Raw genomic sequence first — 24,704 nt, 5'->3', positions numbered from 1 at the left:
ACCACGGCATAGAAGCTTCCTTCAATGCAGTGGGAGGCGGGCTTGAACCCGGGTTGTGCACATGGCAAAGCAGCGCACTGTCCAAGTGAGCTATTTCACTGGCCCTGGAGGGTTGTTTTGTTGAGACCTTTTTCTCTGGAAGTATAAGAGAATATCCCATTTTCCAATTATATAAAATTCCAGTTGTACAGAAAAAGAAAGTGAATAGTATAAAAGGACACACACCCCTGAAATTTGACTCACCTACTCATCTGTTTCTGTTGTACCCTGATGGCTAGCAGGTAAAACACAAGCTTAATGTCACTCTCACACTTACCAAAATGAACACTGCTGCCTGTTTCCTCTCACACATCACTGCTTAATTTCCCCTGTTTAAAACAGCATTTTCCAGTTGGCTTGTTCAGATCAGGTTTACATCAGTTTGCGCTAATTGTCTTTTCATGCAGCTTTTGAAGATGTTTGCCAATCTTCAATATTATAAACCAGTCAGATTTAGAAGCTCGATTCTATTTTCCTCAAAATGAAAAACATTAGCAAGGAAACCTACACCCTGAATGTGGCTTCAGGTTGAGATGGGATTAGGAGAGAAAGAGAGAGAGAGAGAGAGAGAGAGAGAGAGGATAGGGAAGGAGGGAGAGAGAGAGAGGGAGGGAGGGAGGGAGGGAGGGAGGGAGGAAGGGAGGGATGGGACTTGTCTCTAGTGGGAGTGAATGAACCCGCATGCGGCAGCAGAAAGGGGGGGGGGTTGCGTGAAGGCTACAGAGACCGTGGCGGAGAAGCTGTGTGCAGGCAGACAAATGCAGGCTGGTGTTTCCTGGAGGTGGTGTTGGTTTCTTCGAGTGGCTGGTTCCCCAGGGCCACAGACTTCTTATTTTTCCCACTAGTCCTTTTTTTTTAAGCAAGCCGTTATGCAACACACGGAATCTCTTTGTTCTTTCCTCCAGCTATGGGTGTATGGTGTTAATGCAGGGATGCAGGTGTTCCTTCTGGGGGAAGAGTCAGAGGCAGGCAGGGAAACGCTGGGCTTTCAGGACACTTGGGGTCTTTATGTCCAAAGCCTTACAGCTGTTTCCGTGTCCACAGCTCCTGAGAGTTCTCTGGGGATACAGCTCATATCCTGTGGGGCTGGGTGGTCCCTCTGCCCAGAGTCTCTCTCGCTTCCCCTGGTTCTGCTTGGTCCAGTCCCTTGGCCTGGTGTATGCTCTGGGCAGCAGGGCTGGATCCTTTTACACAGTCCTATGGCCCAGGGACTGCCCACTTGATGCCCACAGTCACTCATGGGGCACCCCATGAGACAACCAGGGAATGGGTCTGCCTGAGAGGTCCCCTGCCGCCCATGTACAAGTGCCATTGACTGGTGTGTATAGAGGAGACAGGAGGCCTCTGCTCAGGTCTGGCTAGTGTACCTGCTTTGCCACATGCAGTCCTACAGGTCTGAACCTGGCGCCCAGCACATTGGAGGAAGCTTTGGTGCTATGGTCTCCGTCTTCATTCTGTCTCTGTCTATAGGGACAGTCTCTGTCCATATCTCTTTCTCCCTGAAAAAGTCGAACTAGAGTGGTGAGACCAACAACAAAACAAAAAGGTTTTTTGTTTGTTTGCTGTTTGTTTTGTTGTTGTTTCACTTTCCCTGGGTAACCCTTGATGCATGTATCTTATGAGTTACACAGTGGGGCCAAGCAGTGGCGTGCCCAGTTGAGCGCACATGTCATCATGCACAGAGACCCAGGCTTACGCCCCTAGTCCTCCCCTGCAGGGGACAGTCTTCATGAGCAGTCAGGCAGGGCTGCGGGAGTCTCTTCTCTCTCCCTTTCTCTCTTTTTACTGATTTATTTATTTATTTATGTCTTTTCCCACTCCCATCACCAAAGGTCTGTGTACCCATCCCCACCCCCAGATAAGCAGTGTAGTTCTCCCATGGTCTTAGGTATAAGCTGACAATTTGCTTTGCACATTTGTATGTTCAATTGTCTATATTCCACACGCGTGAAACCCTCCTGTAGTTGCCCTTCACCTTCTTGTTTGACTAAGCATAATCTTCTCCAATTCCATCCACTTTATCCAAGTTCCTCTCTCTCTCTCTCTCTCTCTACCTTCCCTTCCATCTCAGTTTTTCTCTCTCAGTCCACACTGCACACTGGCCATATTCAGGGTGATATGGCTGTAGACTCAGTTTCTCTCTCTGTTCAACAAATAAATATTTTTTAAAAGAATCACATAGTAAACCTATACTTTCAGGGGTCATTTCTATAGTTTCTTGCTAGAATCACACAGTAATCACCACACATATTTTGGAAAATAAACCAACAAAAGACCCCTCTGTGGTGTTCTTAGAAAGAGGAGACAGGTAGGAGCTCAAGCCACCACCAACCAACAGAGCTTTTACAAGAACCACTTTGTGGGTCCAGGCCTGGTGCCCACTCTTTCATTTCAAGGTTCCATTTGTGGGGGTGGGGGTTCCACATCTTTCTTTTTATTTATTTATTTATTTATTTGTTTATTTATTTATTTGCCTCTAGGGTTATTGCTGGGGCTCAGTGCCTGCACTAGGAATCCCATTCTTCCCCATTTTTGTTGCCCTTGTTGCTCTTCTTATTATTGTTATTGTTGTCATTGTTGTTGGATAGGACAGGGAGAAATCGAGAGGGGGGAGAGAAAGATAGACACCTGAAGACCTGCTTCACTGCCTGTGAAGCGACTCCCCTGCAGGTGGGGAGCTGGGAGGTCGAACCGAGATCCTTAAGCTGATCCTTGTGTTTTGCGCCATGTGTGCTCAACCTGCTGTGCTACCACCCATCCCACCCCCCACCTTTTTACCACCTTTTACCAGAGCACTGCTCAGTTCTGGCTTATGGTGATGCAGGGGGTTGAACACTGGGGACTTTGAAACCTCAAGCATGAGCATTTCTTTGCATAAACACAATGCTATCTCTCCCGCCCTAGACATTTATTATTTAAGATGAAAGAGCTGATTGATGGTTTTTGTTTTGTTTTGTTTTGTTTGTTTGTTTCTGTTTCTTCTCAGCAGGAAGGGATGGGGGAAAGACTTGCCATCTGAACATCTGTGAAGAACTGACCCTGGAAAGAGTCCAGGGTGGAAAGAGAGGCAGCAGACAGCCTTGTGCGAGTCCCGCTTCCGTGTTCGCACAGACGCTCTCCTCTGCCCGAGGCTATACAGACAGGTGCTATTTGCTGAGCCCAGTTCCTCTGCTTCCCATGCAAGGCTGCAATGCAAACATACTTGCAAAGTGGAAACACACGTTCATTTCCTAAGGGTCCTGTAATCAAGGCAAAAGCTATGACTTGATCGCATAATTAACCTTAGGAATGGGAGTGTAAACAGCGCCATTCATGGATTGGTTAATTGGCCTTCCCTGCTCCTGATATCTGCCCAAGTTGATCTGTTGTTCTCCTCTGTTGATTATCTTAAACAGAAAGTTACCTAATTCGGAGTTTTTCAAGGTAAGCAATGGAAAAGAGCAAAGTAGGCAATGATTTTATTTATTTATTTATTTAGCTATTTGAGCATATTCTGCAGGTAAGTGATGTTGATGTTTCGCCCTGAAGGGGTGGACATAGCTTGAGGCACGATGGTCTCACCTCACCCAGACCCTGCGCTGTCTATGGGCTTCTGTCCTTGGTACTGACTAGCAGGGTTGTGGGGTACTGACATGGGAGGTGAACCCCCAGGTAGTGGAAACAGAAAACAGCCAGAACCACTCACCCGCAGTCACACTTCCAGGACTCTGCTGCTCAGTCTCATTTAGTCCTAATTTATTTTCCCGTTGCCAGGACTCCTTAGCTGGATGGAAATAAACAGCAGCACTAGCCCTGTGTAAGCTCAGTCCTACGGAAGGAAGGATGGACAGAGGTGACAGAAGTCGGCTATGGGGAGACTCAGAGCAGCACCATAATGGAATCCTCAGCTGGGAGCAGGAGGGCCTGTGCTCAGCAGAGCGGGGAATAGACACCCAGAGAAGAGGCAATGCAGCAGGGTCTCTCTCTTAGGTGCCTTTGCTTTTTCTACCAATGCACTGCTCAGCTCTGGCTCCTGGCGATGTCTGGAATGGTGCCTGGGACCTCCGGCATGCAAGCCCCGGGCGTCACCCCTGCACCTTCTGTCTCTGCTCTGACGTGTCATTTCCAGTTTGACATACCTGTGTGTGTGAGGTGGGGGTTTCACTCTGCCTAGAGAAAGCCAGTCAGGAAGGGGTTCTTTCCTTGTCTCTCTGCTTATGAAGTATTGTTTGATTAGAGCCCTGGCCCTTGGATGGTGAACTGGTTTTTGTTTGTTTTGTTTTATTAACACCACTTTTTATTATTTTCATTCACTGAGGGTAAGAACACTTAGTCTGATCTGTTCACACATACAGACAACTCAGAAGAGTTTTTTTGCCTAGCCACAGATGAGACTATCCGCTGTAACAGGAAGCTTGTTTCGGTCTATAAGGCATACCACCCTAGTCCTCAGAACAGAACAACTTGCTGATGGTGTTTCTCTAGCTGCTTGGAAATCTTTAGGCATCTGGCTGGGTGAGGGTCCCGCTTGCCAACCAGAAAGCACAAATGAACAGCCTGTGGTGGCTGGCCCCCAAACCACAAACCGCCAAGAACAGACAAGGGAGGCATGTGGTTTGCATGCTTCTCTAGCCACTGAGGGTGTGTTTAGAGGCACCAGGTGGCCACAGTCTATTATTCCAACCTCCAGACTCAGCAGCTGGTGGGGTGAGCTGAAAACTGGTAGGCCCCAGGCTCCATTCTAGTCCCCTGAACCTGTGGGCCTCTGAGGCTCAGCCTGGTTCTAGAACCTTCCAAGGGAAAAGCCAGGACAGATGAAGAATCATGGGCGACAACGATGACACAGGCCCAGGGACAGCCGCCATAGCCGCCAGACTAGTCCACGCTGCACACCACCCTGTGGAGAGAGGGCATTTGGTGTCCGGGGAGTCTTGGCCTCATCCTGAACACGTCATCCCCAGGATCCTCAGAGGCACAGAGGAGGCTCCTCCAACATGGCTCAGCCTCCCTGGTGGGTCCCACTCCAGCCTCTTAGACATTCCCATCTGGAATGGCAAGGGAAAATCAGTTTCTGAAAAAGATTCCCTGGATGTCCCTTTACAAAATGGTCAGTCATTTTCATCAATGTTTCCAGACCTGGAACACTGTGTTCAATGGAGGCCTGGGGCAGACAGCTGTAACTTTCAGCTAATTTTCTTGACATGCATCTCCCTTTAAAAAATAATATACCAAGACCTAGTGGGGGTTGTACTGTTATGTGGAAAACTGAGAAGTGTTATGCATGTACAAACTATTGTATTTTCTGTAGAAGGTAAATACATTCTGTATGTGTGAACAGATCAGACTAAGCGTTCTTACCCTCAGTGAATCAAAATAATAAAAGTGGTGTTAAAAAAAACAAAACAAACAAAAACCAATTCACCATCCAAGGGCCAGGGCTCTAATCAAACAATACCTCATAACCAGTAAAGGGAAAAAAAAATAATGTGTCATCCTCTGTGTGTGAGCTCTCTTTAGAAATCAGTAACTGGGGGTCGGGCGGTAGTGTAGCGGGTTAAGCACATGTGGCACAAAGCGCAAAAACTGGAGTAAGGATCCAGGTTTGAGCCCCTGGCTCCCCACCTGCCGGGGAGTTGCTTCGCAAACAGTGAAAGCAGGTCTGCAGGTGTCTTTCTCTCCCCATCTCTGTCTTCCCTTCCTCTCTCCGTTTCTCTCTGTCCTGTCCAACAATGACAACAACAACAGCAATAATAGCTACAACAACAGTAAAAAACAACAAGGGCAACAAAAGGGAAAATAAATAATAATTAAAGAAAAAGAAATCAGTAACTGTTACTGCTGGGAGATGAGGGTTTATTCTCTCTCCTCCCATCACCCCCTTCTCTCTTACCCCTCCCCCACAGACATTTTTGCAAACTTGGCCCTTGGCTTCTACATTTTTATGGTTGTATATATACCGGGGACAGGACAGTGATGCAGCTGGTTGAGTGCACATGTCACCATGCATAGGACCTGAGTTCAAATCCCCTGCTCCCCACCTGCAGGGTGGAAGTTTTATGAGTGGTGAAACAGGTCTGCGGATGTCTTTCTCCTTATCTCCTCACCCCTCTCAATTTCTCTATATCATACCAAGTAAAAAGGAAAAAGAATGTTCAACAATTTGCTTGGCTTTGTATGTTCACTCTCTTTTCAGCCACCAGGTTCCAGATGCCAGCACACTGCCGACCAGGCTTCCCTGGACTGAAGACCCCATCAATGTGCACTGGAGCTCCACTTCCCTAGAGCCCCACCCTACTAGGGAAAGAGAGAGGCAGACTGGGAGTATGGACCGACCAGTCAATGTCCATGTTCAGCGGGGAAGCAATTACAGAAGCCAGACCTTCCACCCTCTGCAACTCACAAGGACCCTGGATCCATACTCCCAGAGAGATAGAGAATGGGAAAGCTATCAGGGGAGGGGGATGGGATATGGAGATCGGGTTATGGGAACTGTGTGGAACTGTACCCCTCTTATTCTATGGTTTTGTTAATGTCTCCTTTCTTAAGTAAAAAAATAATAATAAAAAGGAAAAAGAAACAAAACAATAAAGAAAGAAAGAAATGGTTCCCAAGAGCTGTGAACTCATCTACACTGAGACTCAGCGATAATCCTGGTGGCAAATATATATATATATGTATGTAGATAGATAGACAGACAGACAGATAGATAGATAGATAAATGGGGGCCGGATGGTGGCACACCTGGTTGAGCGCACATGTTACAGTGCTCCAGGACCCAGATTCAAGGCCCCGGTCCCCACCTGCAGGGAGAAAGCTTTGCAAGTGGTAAAGCAGGGCTGCAAGTGTCTCTGTCTCTCTCCCTTTACCCTCTTGATTTCTGGCTGTCTCTATCCAATACATAAAGATAATATAAAAAAAAAATAAAAAGAAAGAAAGTCTACTGAAGGGCTGAAAGTGTGCACTGTCGTTAGGATTTCCCCCCACATACTATGTGGAACTAAGCCGCTGTATTTTAATCTCTTGCTGGCTTTGAATATGTTGAGCCTTTGAACACTTTTCTAAATGGTTTATTACCGCTCTCTATGAGTAGCCTTTTCTGCTGTGTCAGTGGGTGTTCGTGAAACAAGTCCTCCTCTCATTACTCCAGTGGGGCAGACATGACAGCCTTCCTTATGTGCTCAGGGCCTTTCCCCTAACACCCCTCCCCACCCCCACTCTGCTCACACCTCAGCGGACAGACAGATCACTTCTCCTTTAGGGTCCCTTCTCCTACTACATATATATATATATATATATATATATATATATATATATATATATATATATATATTTTTTTTTTTTTTTTTTTCCTGGTGACATGTTGTTTAGGCCATGTTTTCTAGCAGCTATTTTTTTTTTTTTTTTAGCATTCGTGAGGAGTCATGTTTGGAGTCCTTTCAGGTCTGGGAAGGTTTACATTCTCCGACTTGATCAATAACTTGTCTGGGTATACAATTAATTCTCAGTTGAGAATAACTTGTGGAATTTTAGGGCCAAGTGATGATACACCTGGTAGAACATACATGTGACTATGTATAAGGACACGGGTTCAAGCCCCACCCCCACCTGCAGGAGGAGGATTCAAGAGCAGTGAAGCAGAGCTGCAGGTTTCTGTCTCCCGCCTTCCTCTTGCAGTTTTTCTTTGTCTCTATCCAAAATAAATATTTTTGTGGTAGTTTGAAGACTTTAGTCTTCTAGCAGTTATTGCTGCTGGTCACTAGTCTCAAAGTCCAACTCTGTTTTCCTTTTATTTTTTAAATTTTTTATATTTATTTTCCCTTTTGTTGCCCTTGTTGTTTTTATTGTTGTTGTAGTTATTATTGTTGTTGTTGATGATGTCATCATTTTTAGACAGGACAGAGAGAAATGTAGAGAGGGAAAGACAAAGAGGGGGAAAGATAGACACCTGCAGACCTGCTTCACTGCCTGTGAAGTGACTTCTCTGCAGATACTGCCTGACTCCCTCTGTTTTCCCTGACTTTTCCCTCCCTCTATACATTTTTGGAGACGGCTTTTGCCCAAGTGTTCTGGAATTTCATATGCTGAGTCAAGGCATGGGGTACATTCAGTAGGCCCTTTCAAGATTAGGCTTTTCTGTCTTCTATTCTGCTAATTTTTCTTGTACTAATTTTTGAATAACTTACTTTGTACTGTTTTCTTAATTTGCTGTTATTGGGACATCACCCAAATGACCTTCTTAAAAATATTTTCTTGGGGAGTCAGGTGGTAGCACAGCGGGTTAAGTGCAGGTGGTGCAAAGTGCAAGGACTGGCATAAGGATCCCGGTTCGAGTCCTCAGCTCCCCACCTGCAAGGGGGTCACTTCACAAGTGGTGAAGCAGGTCAGCAGGTGTCTATCTTTCTCTCCCTCTCTGTCTTCCCCTCCTCTCTCCATTTCTCTCTGTCCTATCCAACAACAACATCAGTAACAACATCAATAACAACAACAATAATAACTACAATAATAAAACAAGGGCAACAAAAGGGAATAAAAAATGTATTTTCTCTATGTATTTCCACCTCTTAGTTTAACTTTGGTTACCCCAGTGTTTATATACCACAGAATGTTTTTCCCTTTAAAACACGTTGTAGTTTCATTGAAGCCTTTTAACCATGGAACCCTTTTCTGTGTCTATACAGCATTCTATCTCTGCAGGAGTGTTATTTATAGTCCCTTTCCAAAGTTTACTTCACGGGTTTGGCTCATCTTTCAAATTGGGGCTTGTTCTTGGGTGGTGAGCCTCACTTGACTCTGTGTTTACGAGGCATATGAAAGGTGGCTGAGAAGCTGTGTGGGCTTGGGGTTCACTAGAGGTAACACTCTCCACTTCCATTTCTGAGCCTTCCCTCCTGCTGCCTCCCCTTATGCTCAGATTAGCCTGCACCTGCTCCAAACCTCCTGTCGATTAAACGGTGTGAGGACAAGGGGTCCACACAGGTGGTCTCAGGGATGTAGGTTCCACCCACTCCACGTGCTCTCAACCAGCCTCTAGTTTCTGCCTCGCCCCTGCCTCCCATGGGAGAGCTCGGTCCACACCTGTGTCTCCTTCGTGGCCACTTTCAGTCACTTCTCTCATCTACTCATCAGAGACCTCACCTCTGTCTGCTCTCTTGAACCAATGCTGTTGAAACTTTGTGTCCTAATTCTCTTCTCCTGTCCCTGAGATTTCAAGAGCTCGTTGGGGAGATCTTCTGTCATTTCCGATTGCTGATTCTTTTCTTTTTAAATTTCTTTTCCCTTTTGTTGCCCTTGTTTTTTATTATCGTAGTCATTGATGTCATCATTGTTGGATAGGACAGAGAGATGGAGAGAGGAAGGGAAGACAGAGAGGGGGAGAGAAAGATAGACTCCTGCAGACCTGTGCTTTACCGTCTGTGAAGCGATTCCCCTGCAGGTGGGGAGCCGGGGCTGGAACCGGGATCCACCGGGGGCTTGAACCAGGACCCTTGGCCCGTCCTTGCACTTCACGCCACATACGCTTAACCTGCTGCGCTACCGCCCGACTCCCTGCGATTCCTTTCTGAAGAGGAGACTGTCCCGAGGTTCCCGGCACATTTTGGAAGGGGGTTTGGTCACTAGGTGTTGTTTTCACCAGAGCGCTGCTCAGCTCTGGCTTATGCTGGTGCGGGGGACTGAACCTGGGGCTCTGGAGCCTCAGGCATGAGTTTCTCTTTGCATAACCATCATGCTATCTCCCCCCGCCTGGTTGTGGAAATCTTACAGATCTAGTGAAGGCCACCCTTCATGGAAAACATACTAAGCCAAGTATCTACTGGGTACTTTGTCCTTTCTTTGCTATGGATGATGGAGGCTCAGGAAGGCAAAGGATCTCCTAGACCCTCACAAGTAGGTGGAGTGGCATCTGAACACAGCCACCTTTCTCATTACATAACACAGGTGACGGTGATGATGATGCTGGCTGCTAACCTTTCTTGACAGTTGGCTGTATCAGTTACCATCTATAACTGTCTCCTCGCCTGTAAGAGGAGTACACTGCAGCGGCTCACCTAGCTGAGTGCACAAGGACCAGGGTTCAAGGCCCTGCTCCCCACCTGCCTAAGAAGAGGCTTCATGAGCTGTGAAGCAGGTTTGCAGGTGTCTCTCTCTCCCTGGCTACCCCTCCCCTCTCAATTTCAATCTGTCCAGTCAAATAAAACAGAAAGAAAAAAGAAAAAGAAAAAATGGCTGCTGGGAGCAGTGAATTCATGGTGCCAGTGCTGAGCCCCAGTGATAAAACCCTGGTGGTAATATAAAAATAAAGTAAATATACTTATAACCACACTTTTTTTTAATTAAAGCTTTATTATTGGATAGAGACAGATTGAGAGAAGAGGGAAAGATAGAGAGACAGAGAGAAACCTGCAGCCCTGCTTCATCACTCCTCAAGCTTCCTCCCTGCAGGTTGGGACCAGGGGCTTGAACCTGGGCCCTTGTGCACTGTAATGTGAGCATTTAACCAGGTGCACCACCACCCGACCCCAACCACAGTCTTAATAAGTGTCTGTCACTGCCCAGTGGCAGTTAGTTTTCAGTTACTGTGGACACCTTGCAGCTTGGGTGGTGGTGCAATGCCCAAGTACCCAGGTTCAAGCCCCTGGCTCCTATCTGCAGGGAGCAAACTTTACAAGTGCTGAAGCAAGGCTGCAGGTGTTTCTGTTTTTCTGCCTCTCCCCTTTCAATTTCTGGCTGTCTCTGTCCAGTAAGATAATTTTTTAAAAAAGTTAAATATCCCCAACCCTCTAATGAGTATCTACTCAACACTGCGCCCAAAGCCTGGCATGGAGTCCCCATGTCTCTCCACTTACAGATGAAGGGAAAGTAGTTGAGAGGTGGAGGTGCATTTTCCCTGAAACCCAGGGAGTTGAGGCTCCCTGAGCCATCCCTGTGGAGTGGTGGGGGAGCCGCAGTGTTCCAAGTGGAAGAAGCCCGGCTGCAATCAGAAGCACATCTATTAAGCAATTCTGGTAATTGCCTCTAGAGCTCAGAAAAAAAGGAGCTGCATGTTCAAAAGACTTGGGTAATTTGCTACAATCTTTATCATCCTAAATGGTCGCTTTCAGATTTAATTCTGTGGACTTTTTCCCTTTCCTTTCCCTAAAGTGGGTCCTTGTTTATCAACTTCAGGTCATCTACCAAAGCCAGCTCTGACCCTATCCAGATGTGGGGGCAGTTCCGCCTCTAACCTTACTGTGCCCTTGCCACATCTATGCAAGCTACCGCTACTCAGTTTACAACACGGACGGATGACAGCCTCAAATTTACATTCATGCTAACAGGGAAAGATGCATCAGCTGGCTGCGTTCAGAGATGTGAGTCTGGTGATCTGAATGGGTTTCATCAAACCAAGTTTAAAGCTTTGTAAGTCTCTCTTTCATCAAAAAGAAATTAAAAAAATTAAAGTCCTGCAAGTGAAGCTTCGTTTTATAGTGAGCATTGGTTTGATGCCATTTTTCTAACTTACGAAGTTTCTCAAAAAACAAAAATGATTAAATTGGCAATATATTTTTATGGTCTGTTGTACATGAATCTTTGATTTGCAAGAGTGATTTTGACATATTTTTTTCCTCTGAAGAGCATGAGCAAGACCAAACCCCAAGATAAACAGCCTTCAGAGGTCTTGCCACCATCTCTTTTTCAAAGGAAGAAATGAAATATCCAAATGTCCCCTCAGTGGTTCTTGTCCTTAAGAATCCTGAGGAGAATCTGAAATAGAAGCTCTGCTATTTTTATACCCAATTGCAAATTGGTAAGTCGTCAGGCTTTCATCTGAGCATGGAGTCTTCCCAGGAACTTGATCTAGTCTCTATACTTCACACTTGGAGAAAGGTGGATTTTGAGTTCTTTCAGTTTTGGTGCTTTTCCTTTCCCTGAAGAGCCTTTGAAATTACCTTGAAATGAACCTGATCTCCTTCCCCTAGAAAGAGAAGGTGACGAGGGAGAAGTTGGCAAGGACCCCACTACCCGAGCGTTACTGGGATTAGTCCAGTGGGTAATGAGACCCGCTGGCTAGAGAACCATGCCCTGCTGTTTGCCATAGTATAAACCAGTGACTGGGCCCCCAGTGAAAGCAAACTGATGGACCTAAGGATGGATCGAATTTAAAACCCACCTCCTCAGAAGTAGGAAAAGCCCAAATCAAAAACTGTGCATCAACTGCTCAGATTACTACGTGGTAGCTTACTATGTACACACACCACCTATGGATCTGTCCCGGAAAAGACAGAAATTCCCTCCTGGCCACCCATACCAACCCCTTCTATGATCTGATCCTTTTTTTTTCACGGGTGAAGATGGAAAAGGGTTCAGCAACATGTTAGGTCTGAGAACAAAAAGTCACCTCTAGGTTCTATTACATTCTTGTCTGTTAGCGCGCGCGCGCGCACACACACACACACACACACACACACACGCAACACGGCAGGGAACACTCAAACCACAAGTATGGAGGCATCTGTGCAAATGCATGTTTGCTATCAGAATCACAGATGCCCTACAGGATAGTCTTCTATCGGCAGATGAATCTGAGGGATTGTGGGTTTCAGACCAGACTGATCTTTATGGGGGTGTGTGTGTCGGGGTATAGGCTGGAAAATGAGTACGCTGTGGGCCAGGCGTGTCGCACCCGGTTAAGTGCACACACTACAGTGCTCAAGGACCTGGGTTCAAGTCCCTGGTTCCCACCTGCAGGGGGAAAGCTTCACAAGTGGTGAAGTAGAGCTGTAGGTGTCTCTCTGTCTCTCTCCCCCCTTAATTTCTGTCTCTATACAATAATAAAAATATTTTTTTTAAAAATGAGTCAGCAGTGCCTGAGGCAGGCCGTGAGAAAAGCCATTAGGCTCCGACCTGCCACAGAAAGCAGCTTGTTTCTGGCTTCAGTGAGGAACAGAAGGAGATGGAAGATTCAGGAGTGAGGATGGAGCTGGGCAGGTCCCTCCAGGAGAGCTTCTCTCCCCATCTCAGCAACCTCTTCATAGCCTGCTGTGAGCACCCCGGGTGAAAGGTGCGGAGAGCATGCAGCCTGGGCTAGGAAGGCTGCCCTGGGTCCTGTTCACTTTCAGGAAGGGAAAAGCACTGAGGCCCTTCTTCTGTAGTTGCCTATTACCTCTGATGAATTTGGAGACTTTATAGCAGACTAGCTCAAAAGTTGTAGGCAAAATGTTTTTTTTTTAAAAAAAACAGATAATACAAAATAATTGAACATCAGTGACGTTTCAAAATTCAACTTATAGGTGGGTTGGCACATTTGGTTTGCCAAATGTGGTAGCTATTGCAAACTGATGTGGTTCTTGAACCTCAGTAAAGGGGGGTTTCAAATTTACATAAAAATTAAGAGCTTCAGAAATATACACACTTTCAGTGGGGAAAGAGAGGTGACTCTGGCATGAAAATTTAAAAATCTGGTTACACAAGAGGTGAATTTCTTCACTAAGGAGCCCACAATGCAGGGCTCCCTTTGTGCAAACAATGGCAATGCTTCGATTCTCTTAGAATGGAGTTAACACTTTCCCTTTCAGGAACAGAGCCACAGCGATAACACTGTCCACTTACTCATAAGACAGAATTTAATGAGGCCTAACTTTACTTGGAATGACCATCAGGTGCTTCTGTAAGACTCAAGAGAGAATCTAGGTGACTTCACTTATAAAATTCAGTGACAATGTCTACAGAAATACTACTTTTATAACTTACCTGATGAGTCACAAACACATTCAATTGTTCCCAAATACAGCAAAAGTTACAATTACGAGGGTCTCTATAAGTTTAAAGAGGAGCTACCATTCATGAGGTGTTCAGGGCTAGCAGTGTGCCGTGTGCTTTGTGACGTTTTATTGGGTCCCTGCGATCACTTTAGGAGGGGTTGTCTGCACACCAAGAGAAGAGGACATGGCAGGTCAAGGCAACAGTGAAATTCCATCACTCCACAGCTTTAGAAGAATTATTTGCCAAGTCTGTAAACTCACTCTGTTCTACTATGCGAAGTTATTTTTAAGAGTGGTTTTCTTCAACTGTTATAGTTAAGGCTGTCTGTAATAAGTAAGAACAAGTAGCTTCAGTCACCCAACAGAATAATAATTATGGACTATTGATATGATATGGACATAGCAATGGACTCAGTCTAGGCCCCTTAGTGGGCAGAGATGCTCACACCTGACACTGTGTGGTCTCACATGCTTCGGCCTTATTTTCAACCACGTTAGTTTCTCTCTTCCCCCCATTATCCTGTCACTTCTTTTTCTCGGTTGCACCTGTGCCTGGAATGTGCTGTGGAGAAACATCACCAAAATATCCAAATGTACTGCAATACTAGCTGACGGGGTGGTTCTCAAATTCACACCCACATCGAGCCAGTTGAAATGGCCGATTTGGGGGTCGCACTCCTAGATGTGCAGACTGAATAGTTTTGGGAGTGAGCCCAAGAACTAACTGTTCCCCTGTAAGCACACTGGGTCGTCTGAGATGTGTTTTTACTCAATGAGGAACTATATAGATAGTAGAGATAGTCTGTAACTTGAAACATGGTCACATTTTTTTTTTTGAGATAGTCAATGTTTCAGAAACAGAAAATCCACTGATAACTATCCCTAAACTTCTGCAACAGTCGGAGGGACCCAGGCCTCCTATTTCTATACCCCAGTGTGGCATACATATCAGCACAGTGGAAAGTCCTCTTTCAGAGCCCAGGAGATTCTGCCTTTGGCTGTGTGCGACAGGACTCAAAGTACTGATTTCTGTGCAACACAAAAGGAATGCAGAGAAGCCAAGACTCTGCTATTTGACATTTGAGACCAACTCTCACTCTTTACAAGGAAGTATCATTACCTCAGTGGAAAAAACAGGCATACTAACATGAAAAAACACATTTTATTGCACTTAAGTTATAAGAAAATAAAATTTCTAAGTGAATCAAACCATAGACACAATCCCTTTAAAGGTTGTTTTCCTCCATCATGTCAGGTTGTTACAGAAGTAAAACTAACCAACTTGAATCTGATTGTTTGAAATCAGACTATAAATAAAACAAACAAAAAATAATAAACAGGAGGAGGAAAAAAGATCTCTTAGGATACAGTGTTAAACCACTTTCACAGTTCAGCTTGAGTTGTGGCTCTTGGAGAATGAGGCAAACCATTCAACTTTCGTTCATTTCATTTTGTTTGCATGTGACGCCTTTACTACAAAAACTGAATCGTTTCTGCTTTGTCAGTTACTCAGAGCAATAAAACTGTAACAGCTGTTTCCCCCAAATACTGTAAAACACTAAGACTGACCAGCAACTGTATTTTAATTTTGTGTTCTATATATTTTTTAAAATATTTTTGTCAGTTTTCTTATGTACGTTCATCCATCCACCACAGCCCTCAAAAAGAAACATTTCTCCACAGAACAGGCAGCCATAGCCCTGTCCCAAGGAATGTGTTTTATTTTATTTATCTATTTTTTTTTTGCCCAGATAAAAGAAAATAAGCTTTGCACACACTCTCAATTTTTGACTTGCAGGCAAACTTCACTCTTTATTATCTGAAACCCTCCCATTCTCAGCCTCTTAGAGGCACAGATGGCTTGAGTTTCAGTGGCAAAAAGTCTTTTTTTTTTTTCCGTAACCAAACTAGAGCAAATTTGGAATTCAGTCTGGGACTAAAACGTCACAGCAGGAAAAAAAAAAATAAAAAAAAATAATTTGCTTTTTTTTTTCTTTCTTTCATATAGCAGCATAAATAAGTTTGGCCACTGGGAATACAGTACAGGGAAGGACAACAATCCCATACTTGAAGACCTACTTCTAGCACCAGCATCAAGAACTCAATCCGTCTCAGGCCTCACAGAACCCAGGACAACTTGCCACCTTTGAGCAACAAATGCATCGAAGAGCGTATGTGGAAGCGACAGTAAATAGATTAACAGAGGCTAATACTGTGATTGATTGACATTGGCAATGGTTGGCAAAAAAAAAAAAAGAAAAAGAAAAAGAAAAAAGGGAATAAAATTTTAAAAGCTTTTCATGATAACTGTACAAAAACAATTCACAGTATTTTTTTTTTAAGCTTTTCCACTCCAGAAAATTGACTTTTTGTTACAGATGCTCTCTGACTAGAAAGTCAACCAGTCCTTGTTGTGCTGTTACTGCAGCTCCGATTCCGGTCTCAGTGGTAAGAGAACAGGCTAGCAGGATCTGTAACAAGGTTTCGGCATGAACACTGTCTAATGACCACTGGAGAAGAAAAGAAAGGAAGAATTGCACCTGGTTTGATTTCCAAAGCCTCGTGTTGCAAAGCTGCCCTCAGTCGAAAGTGAAGCCTTCTATGTGATGACACAGCGCACGCCTCTCTCGTCAGTTTCGGTTTGTCATCTCCTCTTTCCTGCTTAGTCTGTAGGTCTTTTTCACTCTGTTGCCCCAAGCCAACATCCTGCACCACTGAGAACAAGGGATGTTTTCTCTTTTTCTTTTTTTTTTTTCTTTTTTTCTTTTTTCAGGGTAAGGGAAAGGCAGGGAGTATACCATCTACGCGCCTGGACAAACTCGCCTCTTCTGCTCTCTAATCTACTTCACGTCCACATCGAAGTCCAACACCAGCAGCTTGGTTTCTTCAGTCCCGTTCCGGCTCCCCACCGCGCACACCAGCTTTGTGTTCGAGGCTCTGATCCGCCACACGACTCCCCCACTTCCCCCACTCTCCAATGTGACTAGATTTCGAATAAATTCACCCATTTTCAAGTCCCATAGTTTTACAGTTCCATCGTCTGAGCTGGTAATTACAAAGTTCTTGTTGAACTGTAAACAGGTCACAGCACTCTGATGCTTGTTGGGACCTAGACAAAACCAAGGGCATTTAATTACTGAGTAGAAATCATGGCTAAAGCTTACTTACATTATAATCCTCAGGCTTCTGCACCAGAACATACAATAAATGAAATATTTCAAGTGCTGCATATTTAGAAACTGTGTTCTGAGTATTTTAGGATCAGCGGGGATGTAAGAAAATCTGGTAGCTATTTGTAACTGAAACATTCATTTTCAAGAGTTCGGTTTTCCAGGAAGCATGTGAGCTACCAGGCTCTCATTTTGTTTTTTGGCTGTGTGAACGAAGCAGTGTCTTGTGCTGGTGTCTATAGATAGCTCATCGCCATATGCATACTGCTCATGGACAGAAGGGCATAAAAGGTCTATTTCCCTACCACTTAGAAGCGGCCAGTCAAAAGCTAGGGCTGAGTGGATACTATTTTAAAAACACTGAGGAAACAAAGCCAATGAGTAAAAAGCTGTAACATAGCTCACTAGATGACCTCACTGAAAAAACTCTCTAAGGGCCATGGCCAATACAAAGAGGGTAGTGGTGACGTAAGAAGTAAATGCTCCCAGGTCTTTCTCTTTAACATCAGTGGCTTCCACATGTTTCTCTGATTTAGCAGACACATAACTTTTCATTCCATTTAAGCAATGGCTATGGGTCTCCACAGAGGTCAATCAACTTTCTGACTACAGCTGCTCCCACCACACCCCCCACCCAAGGCAGCCATTTAAAACTGGATAGCAAACTCAAAAATAAAATGGCAAGCCTGGTCCCCATCATGATGGATGGAGCTTCGATGTTGTCGTTCCCTCCCTCTGTATCTGAAGAAAAAAAGAAAAAGAAAAAGACAAGACAAGACAAGACAGTAGGGCGGTAGCGCAGCAGGTTAAGTGCACGTGGTGCAAAGCGCAAGGACTGGCGCAAGAATCCTGGTTCGAGCCCCCCGACTCCCCACCTACAGGGAAGTTACTTCACGGGTGCTGAAGCAGGTCTGCAGGTGTCTCATCTCTCTCTCCCCCTCTGTTTCCCCTCCTTTCTCCATTTCTCTCTGTCCTATCCAACAACAACAACATCAAAGAAAACACAAACCAAAAAAGACCTAATGACAACAAAATATATAAAATGGGTATGCTACTTCTGTGACACAGCCAAGATCTTTCTTCACACGGTTAAGACTATGTAGTTAACTATATAAGCAGAAAGTGATTAAGCAGCTATATGTTAAAAACACAGTTTAAAATACTTTCTCAAGAGAAACCTAGTTCTGTCAGTTCAGAGGGGAAATCCTCATAAACTGACCCAAAATAAGCATTTTCATTTTGTGAAAGATGATCTCTTTTGGGAGGCAAAAATTTTGTATTGCCCTTTTGACTAACAATCTCATTTTTAAAGGATGTAACTCAAGGTGGGTAGCCAATACTTACCTTGCAATGTTTGTAAACACTGTCCTGTTTTGATATCCCAGATTTTTACTGTAGAATCCGCATTCCCAGAGACAAGAATATTGTCTTTGAGTTCCATCCCGCTTGTCAATGACTGGTGTCCCGTCAATGTGTGAATGCAGCTCCCTGTCTCCACATCCCACACTCGGATGGACGTGTCGAGAGATCCACTCACCACATGGATGCCATCAAACTACAACAGACACAGTTTGTTAGGCTAGAAGGACAGACAGACCTGGTGTTATTCCCTGGCCCTGACGCTAATGGGGAGGGGAGTAGAACCTGAGGAACAGTTAATGCCAGGAATAAAATGAAGTGCGGGCATCAAGTGCGACTCTACAGTTCATGTTCTCAGAAGTGCCTATCAGTAGCAATTGTTAGGGCCAGTGGCTTCAAATTAGATGCAGAAAAAAATGAAAAACAAAACAACTAAGGTAAACATACTCTCGGATCAGATCATATGGCAACACTCAGCAGCCACCTACCACGGTGTTCAGTAAGGATCCCCAGTGCAGCTGTAATTCCCTACAGGAAGTTGATATTGGCCTTGACTGTGAAACAGCTCATGTTCGCCAATACCCAATGCATAAAAAGGGAGAGAAGTAACTTCCATGATGTTTAAAAGGAAGAGCCACTTAAAAAAGCATGTGAAAATGAAAGTTCCAATTAAAGAACCCAATCCAAATTGGGAAATATGCCATCAAGCATACTTCTCAGCCTCACCATGGGTCACTACGGGTCTATAGTAACATTGCTGACCTCTTCCCTCAAGCTAATGACTTCAATGAGAATATACTGATCATCAAGGCTTTGAGGACACCAGAAGACATAAAAACCATCGCTGGTTCTCTCTCTTCCAAATTCATAACCTTTTCTAATTGAACAAATACTTTTACTGCAGTCTGTGACATTATTTCATGACATGGGCAGTACTCCATCCATTAAGAAATAAATACTCCACAAAGGTACCAATTTTCTGATTGCTAGCAGGCAGTGACTGGTAAATAAACCATGCCAATAATATGAAACATATCTGACTTGAAAAGGCTGCCTTTCAGAAAATAATGCTAAAAACATTTTCTAACCTAGTCTTGTTATTTATCTCAAATTCTGACAGTATTTAAGGATATCGGGTTCAGATGAAAACCAAAAACATCCATTTGGCCAAATTTATTCTTTTCAGCTCCAGATGTGAAGCCCTGTGATGGGAGAGCAGCTTTATAGAAAGGCTCCACTTTCACTTCGGATGGGGATGGAATCACAATTACATGGTCCATCAACTTTCAGCTATCAAGGCAAAGGGACAGCTTTTGGCCAAATTAATCCTCTGTTAAGGAGTTTATTAAAACCCCAGCGTTCTCCTATGAGACTATCTAGCTATTAATTAATACATCAACTTAGGTCTCCAAAGTCTCTGGTTCCAAGACCAATATTTATATTGAATATTTGAAGGGAGAGGAAGCACATTTAAACACAACAAGTAAATAATTTTGAAATTTAGGTCTTCCACTTCGCCAATTAAAAAAAAAAGTGCACAGCAGAATGGTTTGATGTGTGTGTGTGTGTATATATATATATATATATATATATGTGTGTGTATATATATATATATATATATACACACACATACATACATACATATACATATATATTTTTTAAATTGCACTGAACTAGCAATTTGACAGTGATTATCCGAGTAAAACAATTTTATGATTCATCAGTGGTGCATCTAAAGGGTAGGGAAGATACAATCGCTTACCTGTAATGAGTAGACTCTGTTAGTATGCCCTTGCAACGTGTGTAGACAGGTCTCAGTCTCTGGATCCCACACCTTCACCATGAAATCATACGCTCCACTAACAACCCTCCTGCCATCATACTGAACACAGCGGACTGCTGCTACGTGACCCATCAAAACATGTAAACACTGGCCTGTCTCAATATCCCAAACCCTAAGAGTGGCATCTCGAGAACCGCTAACAACTCTGTAGAGGAAACAGAAAAGAGCACAGTGTATGAGCATGCGCAGCGACATGAACAAACGCCACTTATAAAGTCAGTGGTGGTTGAGTTTTTTTTTTTTCCCCTCCCTTTTCTTTACCAGGGACTAGTAAATGTCTCACAAGCAATTCTATGTAAGCACATACGAGCTGAGAATCACTGATTGGGACTGGAAGTGGGGAAGGAAGTCTGTAATTACTTGTTCCCTCAACTAACAGACTACTCTGTGTAATGGTCTGAAAACTACTGCACTGTATCTGAAAAAAAGAAAAAAGAAGCCATGATCTTGACTTTAGAAATAAAAGGTTCACATGGGCAATGTGTATAAAATGCTGATGGGGGAATTGTGGGTGGCAATTTTTTGAAACTGTTCTAAGATTTTTTCATTCTTACTTCTGTTTTCCAAAAATTTGGTTATGAGCACACGTTCCTTTTGTGATTAGGCGGGAAAAAGTCAATAAGGGTTATTCAACCAATCAGATTTTGGAATTTAAATAGCTGTCGGAAACGTGGTTTACACCACATACTCTACTATAATTAACCAGCCTGTTCAAGATGGAATGAAGATAAACGAAAGTTGGCCCAATATTATTAAAGTTCTCCTAAAGACCAGATCCAACATGGCAAGCATCTTCGGATTATAAAAGAAAGCTGAGACCAGGCAGTGGAACACTACATGCTCCAATTTGCACAGACCAAGGTTCAAGCCCTTGGTCTGCACCTGCAGGGGAAAACCTGACGAGCAAGAACACAGTGCCACAGGTGTCTGTCTGTCTGTCTGTCTATCTATCTATTTATCTGCCCTATCCCTCTCAGTTTCTTGCTCTATCCAAAAATCAATATAGTAAGATATATTTAAAAAAATAAAAAGGATTCATAAAATCAAAGACTTAAGTATCTTTATGTCATTCTTAAAGGGGAAAAAAACAACAACAACAACATAAAAAAAAACAAAACCTTATTGTTTCCACAACTGGAAGAGGAGAAATTGAGAGCACGGAGAGATCTAAGTGAGAACAGAATGGAAACATCACAAAGGGCTACTGATGCCAACTCCCACATCTGAACAGTGGAACACAACACTGTTCAGAGCAGACTTAAATGAAAGTGTGCATTTCTTCAAATATTACAGTTGTAATGTGAAACCTGCGTGATGCAGTGGTTCTCAATAAGGAAGATGCTGTGGACAGAAGTAGAGGGGGCTCACTATAAAGAAACTTCAGAGGCTTTTTTTTTTTGGGGGGGGGGTGACAAATGAAGTAGAAATTACGTTTAATAGAGGCACCATGAAGACATGCCAAGAAAAGATAGCAAGGACTTTCTATAGCAGAAGTGCTTTTTGAAGAATGATATAAAAGCAACATCAAAGGCATTGGGAAGAAAAGAGGCAAGCAGTCTGGGCTGGCTGACATGACTCTGGGGACTTGATGAAGATTCCCTTCCTTCACTCTGCAGACAGTGATACTGTCACAGTTAGAGAAGGGTTCCGTGTCATCTGTGTGAAAGATGAGAACATGTTTGAAAGCTTTTGGCAACAGGTAATGAGGGAATACATAAAAATCCACAGGCCTCAGCTTTTAGCAATAGGCAAGCTGATGGCAAGGGTTTCGAGTGGGTTAGTGGTTAAAACACTTGAAGGCGTTAGTTAACACCTAAGTTACTGAATTTGCCCCTCTAATAGAAATCTGAATATATAAAAAGAAAATAACTTTTTTGAGGAGTAGATCGCAGTGAAGAGGAAGCAACAGCGCTGTTAAGCTAGGAAGGAAATCTAAAAAGACAAACTCCCAATTTAAGCCCGACACACTATTTTAAGCCCAACATCTGTTTAAGCCTAATAATTAAAATGTGATTTAAGAGCACATTGCCACAATCCTGCTATTAGAGACAGTAAGTACTCTACAAACTGAAATTTACACACAAAAGGCCCCAAAGCAAGCTCCCAACCCCGCCAGCACCCCCGCACAGACCTTTTCTCATGGAGGTGCATACAGCGCACAGTGGAGGTATGGCCGTATAAGGTGTGTATGCACTCTCCCGTCTCTGCATTCCACACTTTAAGAGTCCGATCTGTAGATCCACTGATGATGATATTGTCTCTCATCTGGGAGGACCACACACCACCTGTGTGTCCCACTAATGTCCTTAGACACTGGAAAAACACTTAAGATGGTTACTTTGGGGCAGGAACAAAAACGGTTTCAATAGCATTTTGGTAACTCCTTACACTGTATCTAGTACAAGCATTTACTCAGTTAGGTTTTACACATATCAGGAACTATATCATGTTCACATCAGTCTGACCTAACCCCACTGCTATTTCCTGCTTACTGGCTCAGAAGTGCTACACATGACACATACACACGACTGAGGAACAAGTATGCAGAAAGCAAATATTTCACACAGTTAAAAGTGTGACAGCTTCAGCTTGGCTTCCTTGGTGAAGTGATATTAGAACTATGACTTGGTTTCCTCCATGGGAATAGATTCAGTGGCAGAAAAGCAACAGTTTTTAGGGTGTGGCTACATACCACAATTCATTCCAAAATGCCCCAAGGCAGCTGTACTTAGGAGACCTGTAAGGTCCCTACCTCCAGACAAGTAAAGATACACATTCAAACCCTGAAATAAATCCAAAATCAATATTACACTATGGAGATATGAAGCTGCTTTGAAATTTTTTGACATCTGACTTGGAATATGAAGAAGTGTTTTGCCTAAAAGTCAACAAGCTGTAAGACATTTTAAAAGATATAGCCGTCCTCCACTTCGTCTATTATTTTTTTGGTGGTCAATTACTTAATTCGTGAAAATATTATCCCCTGGATAGATGAAAATAAGTACTCACTGGAGAACTATTTACCCTCTCTGTGCAGCTATCAATCTTGTCTAGAGTCAAACTAATTGCCTGGACCATTTTTTTCCTTCAAAATCCCATTTCAATCTCTAGTATGCTTGATTCACAGGGTTTAAGATGACTCTAAATAGCATGATTTATTTTTTTTATTATCTGTAATTATTTATTGGATAGAGACAGCCAGAAATTCAGAGAGGGTAGAGGTGACAGAAGGAGAGAGGCAGACACCTGCAACACTGCTTTACCACTTGCAAAACTTTCCCTCTGCAGGTGGGGACTGGGGGCTTGAACCTGGGTCCTTGTGCATCGTAACACATGCACTCAACCAGGTGCGCCACCACCCAGCCCCAATAACATGATTTATTTATTGCTTTTTTTCCTCTTTCTTTTTCCTTCGACATAGTGGGTGAGAGACAGGGGAGAGAGAGAAGAGAAACGAGTAGCACTCCCAGGTGGTGTGTGAGGTCTTCCTGTGTGGTGAACTGTGCTCTACCAAGTGAGTGATCTCCTGGCCCCAACATGGTTTAGTTAATGTCTAAGCTCTAAGTAGGTTTTCAACAATATAGTTTATAGGAAAAAAACAAATATCCCTCATTCTCTTTTAAAGATTAGAAAAGGAGGGAGTCGAGCGGTAGTGCAGCGGGTTAAGCGCAGGTGGTGCAAAGTGCAAGGATCCAAAGCCTAAGGATCCCGGTTCGAGCCCTGGCTCCCCACCTGTAGGGGTGTCGCTTCACAGGCGGCGAAGCAGGTCTGCAGGTGTCTGTCTTTCTCTCTCCGTTTTCCCCTCCTCTCTCCATTTCTCTCTGTCCTATCCAACAATGATGATGTCAATAACAACTACAACAATAATAACAAGGGCAACAAAAGGGAATAAATAAATAAATGTTTTTTAAAAAAAGATTAGAAAAGGAACTATATCGTCTTTATTAGTAAAGGTAAAAACACTTAGAAATGATAAAAGACACCTGTAAGATCTAAAAATAGCTAACTCATGAAGAATAGACTATTTAAATGAAGAAACTGTGACATTTGTCATGTGAGAAACAGCGTCTATATAACAAAGAAAAGCTCTGACATTTGCCACCATAACAAGCAAAGCTAAAATTAATTCTTGGATTATTTTGCTACCCGATTCATGCAGGGACTGATAGGTCTTCCCCACTATCCAAAGTACACAGTTCCTATTTGGTATGACTTGGCAGGTTAATTTTAGGGTCTGGGAATGCTAAAAAAATGCACTATAAAGGTAATGGTAACTGTACTTCCACATACAAAAAAAAAAAAAGAAAGAAAGAAAAAGATGATGGGGGAAGTGGAGAAAGAAGTACTTACCTTGCCTGTGACTGCTGACCAAACTTTTAAAGTGTTGTCATCAGAACCACTAACGATTCGGTTACCACAGAACTGTAAGCATGTGATCACATGATCATCATGTCCTTTCAACACCTACAAGATAGATGTACAGGTAAGACAATTGTCATTAAATGTCTTTCAAACTCTGGTGAAAAACATAAAACCACAAATGGGAGCAGTAATCTGTCCTTATCTCTAGAGTTG

At 43.6% G+C, this 24,704-nt stretch overlaps 1 protein-coding gene across 4 annotated transcripts in view; it reads right to left on the bottom strand.

Moving 5' to 3' along the window:
- Positions 1–14,900: 14,900 nt before the first annotated feature.
- The window catches only part of FBXW7 (F-box and WD repeat domain containing 7), a 176,663-nt gene continuing 166,859 nt past the window's right edge, over positions 14,901–24,704 (bottom strand). For all 4 annotated transcript variants that reach the window (XM_060178953.1, XM_060178954.1, XM_007528058.2 and 1 more), the window contains 5 exons: positions 24,480–24,593; positions 22,261–22,442; positions 20,049–20,274; positions 18,272–18,482; positions 14,901–16,866 (listed from right to left, as the gene is read on the bottom strand). In XM_060178953.1, the coding sequence (XP_060034936.1) occupies positions 16,598–16,866; positions 18,272–18,482; positions 20,049–20,274; positions 22,261–22,442; positions 24,480–24,593 (1,002 nt within the window). In that variant the 3' untranslated portion in view covers positions 14,901–16,597. The remainder of the gene's footprint in view (positions 16,867–18,271; positions 18,483–20,048; positions 20,275–22,260; positions 22,443–24,479; positions 24,594–24,704) is intronic.

The sequence above is a fragment of the Erinaceus europaeus genome, chromosome 19 (genome assembly GCF_950295315.1).
Source record: "Erinaceus europaeus chromosome 19, mEriEur2.1, whole genome shotgun sequence".
In the NCBI taxonomy this organism is placed as follows: Eukaryota; Metazoa; Chordata; class Mammalia; order Eulipotyphla; family Erinaceidae; genus Erinaceus; species Erinaceus europaeus.
The sequence above is the reverse complement of the archived record's forward strand: the minus strand, read 5'-3'. Positions and strand labels throughout refer to the sequence as shown.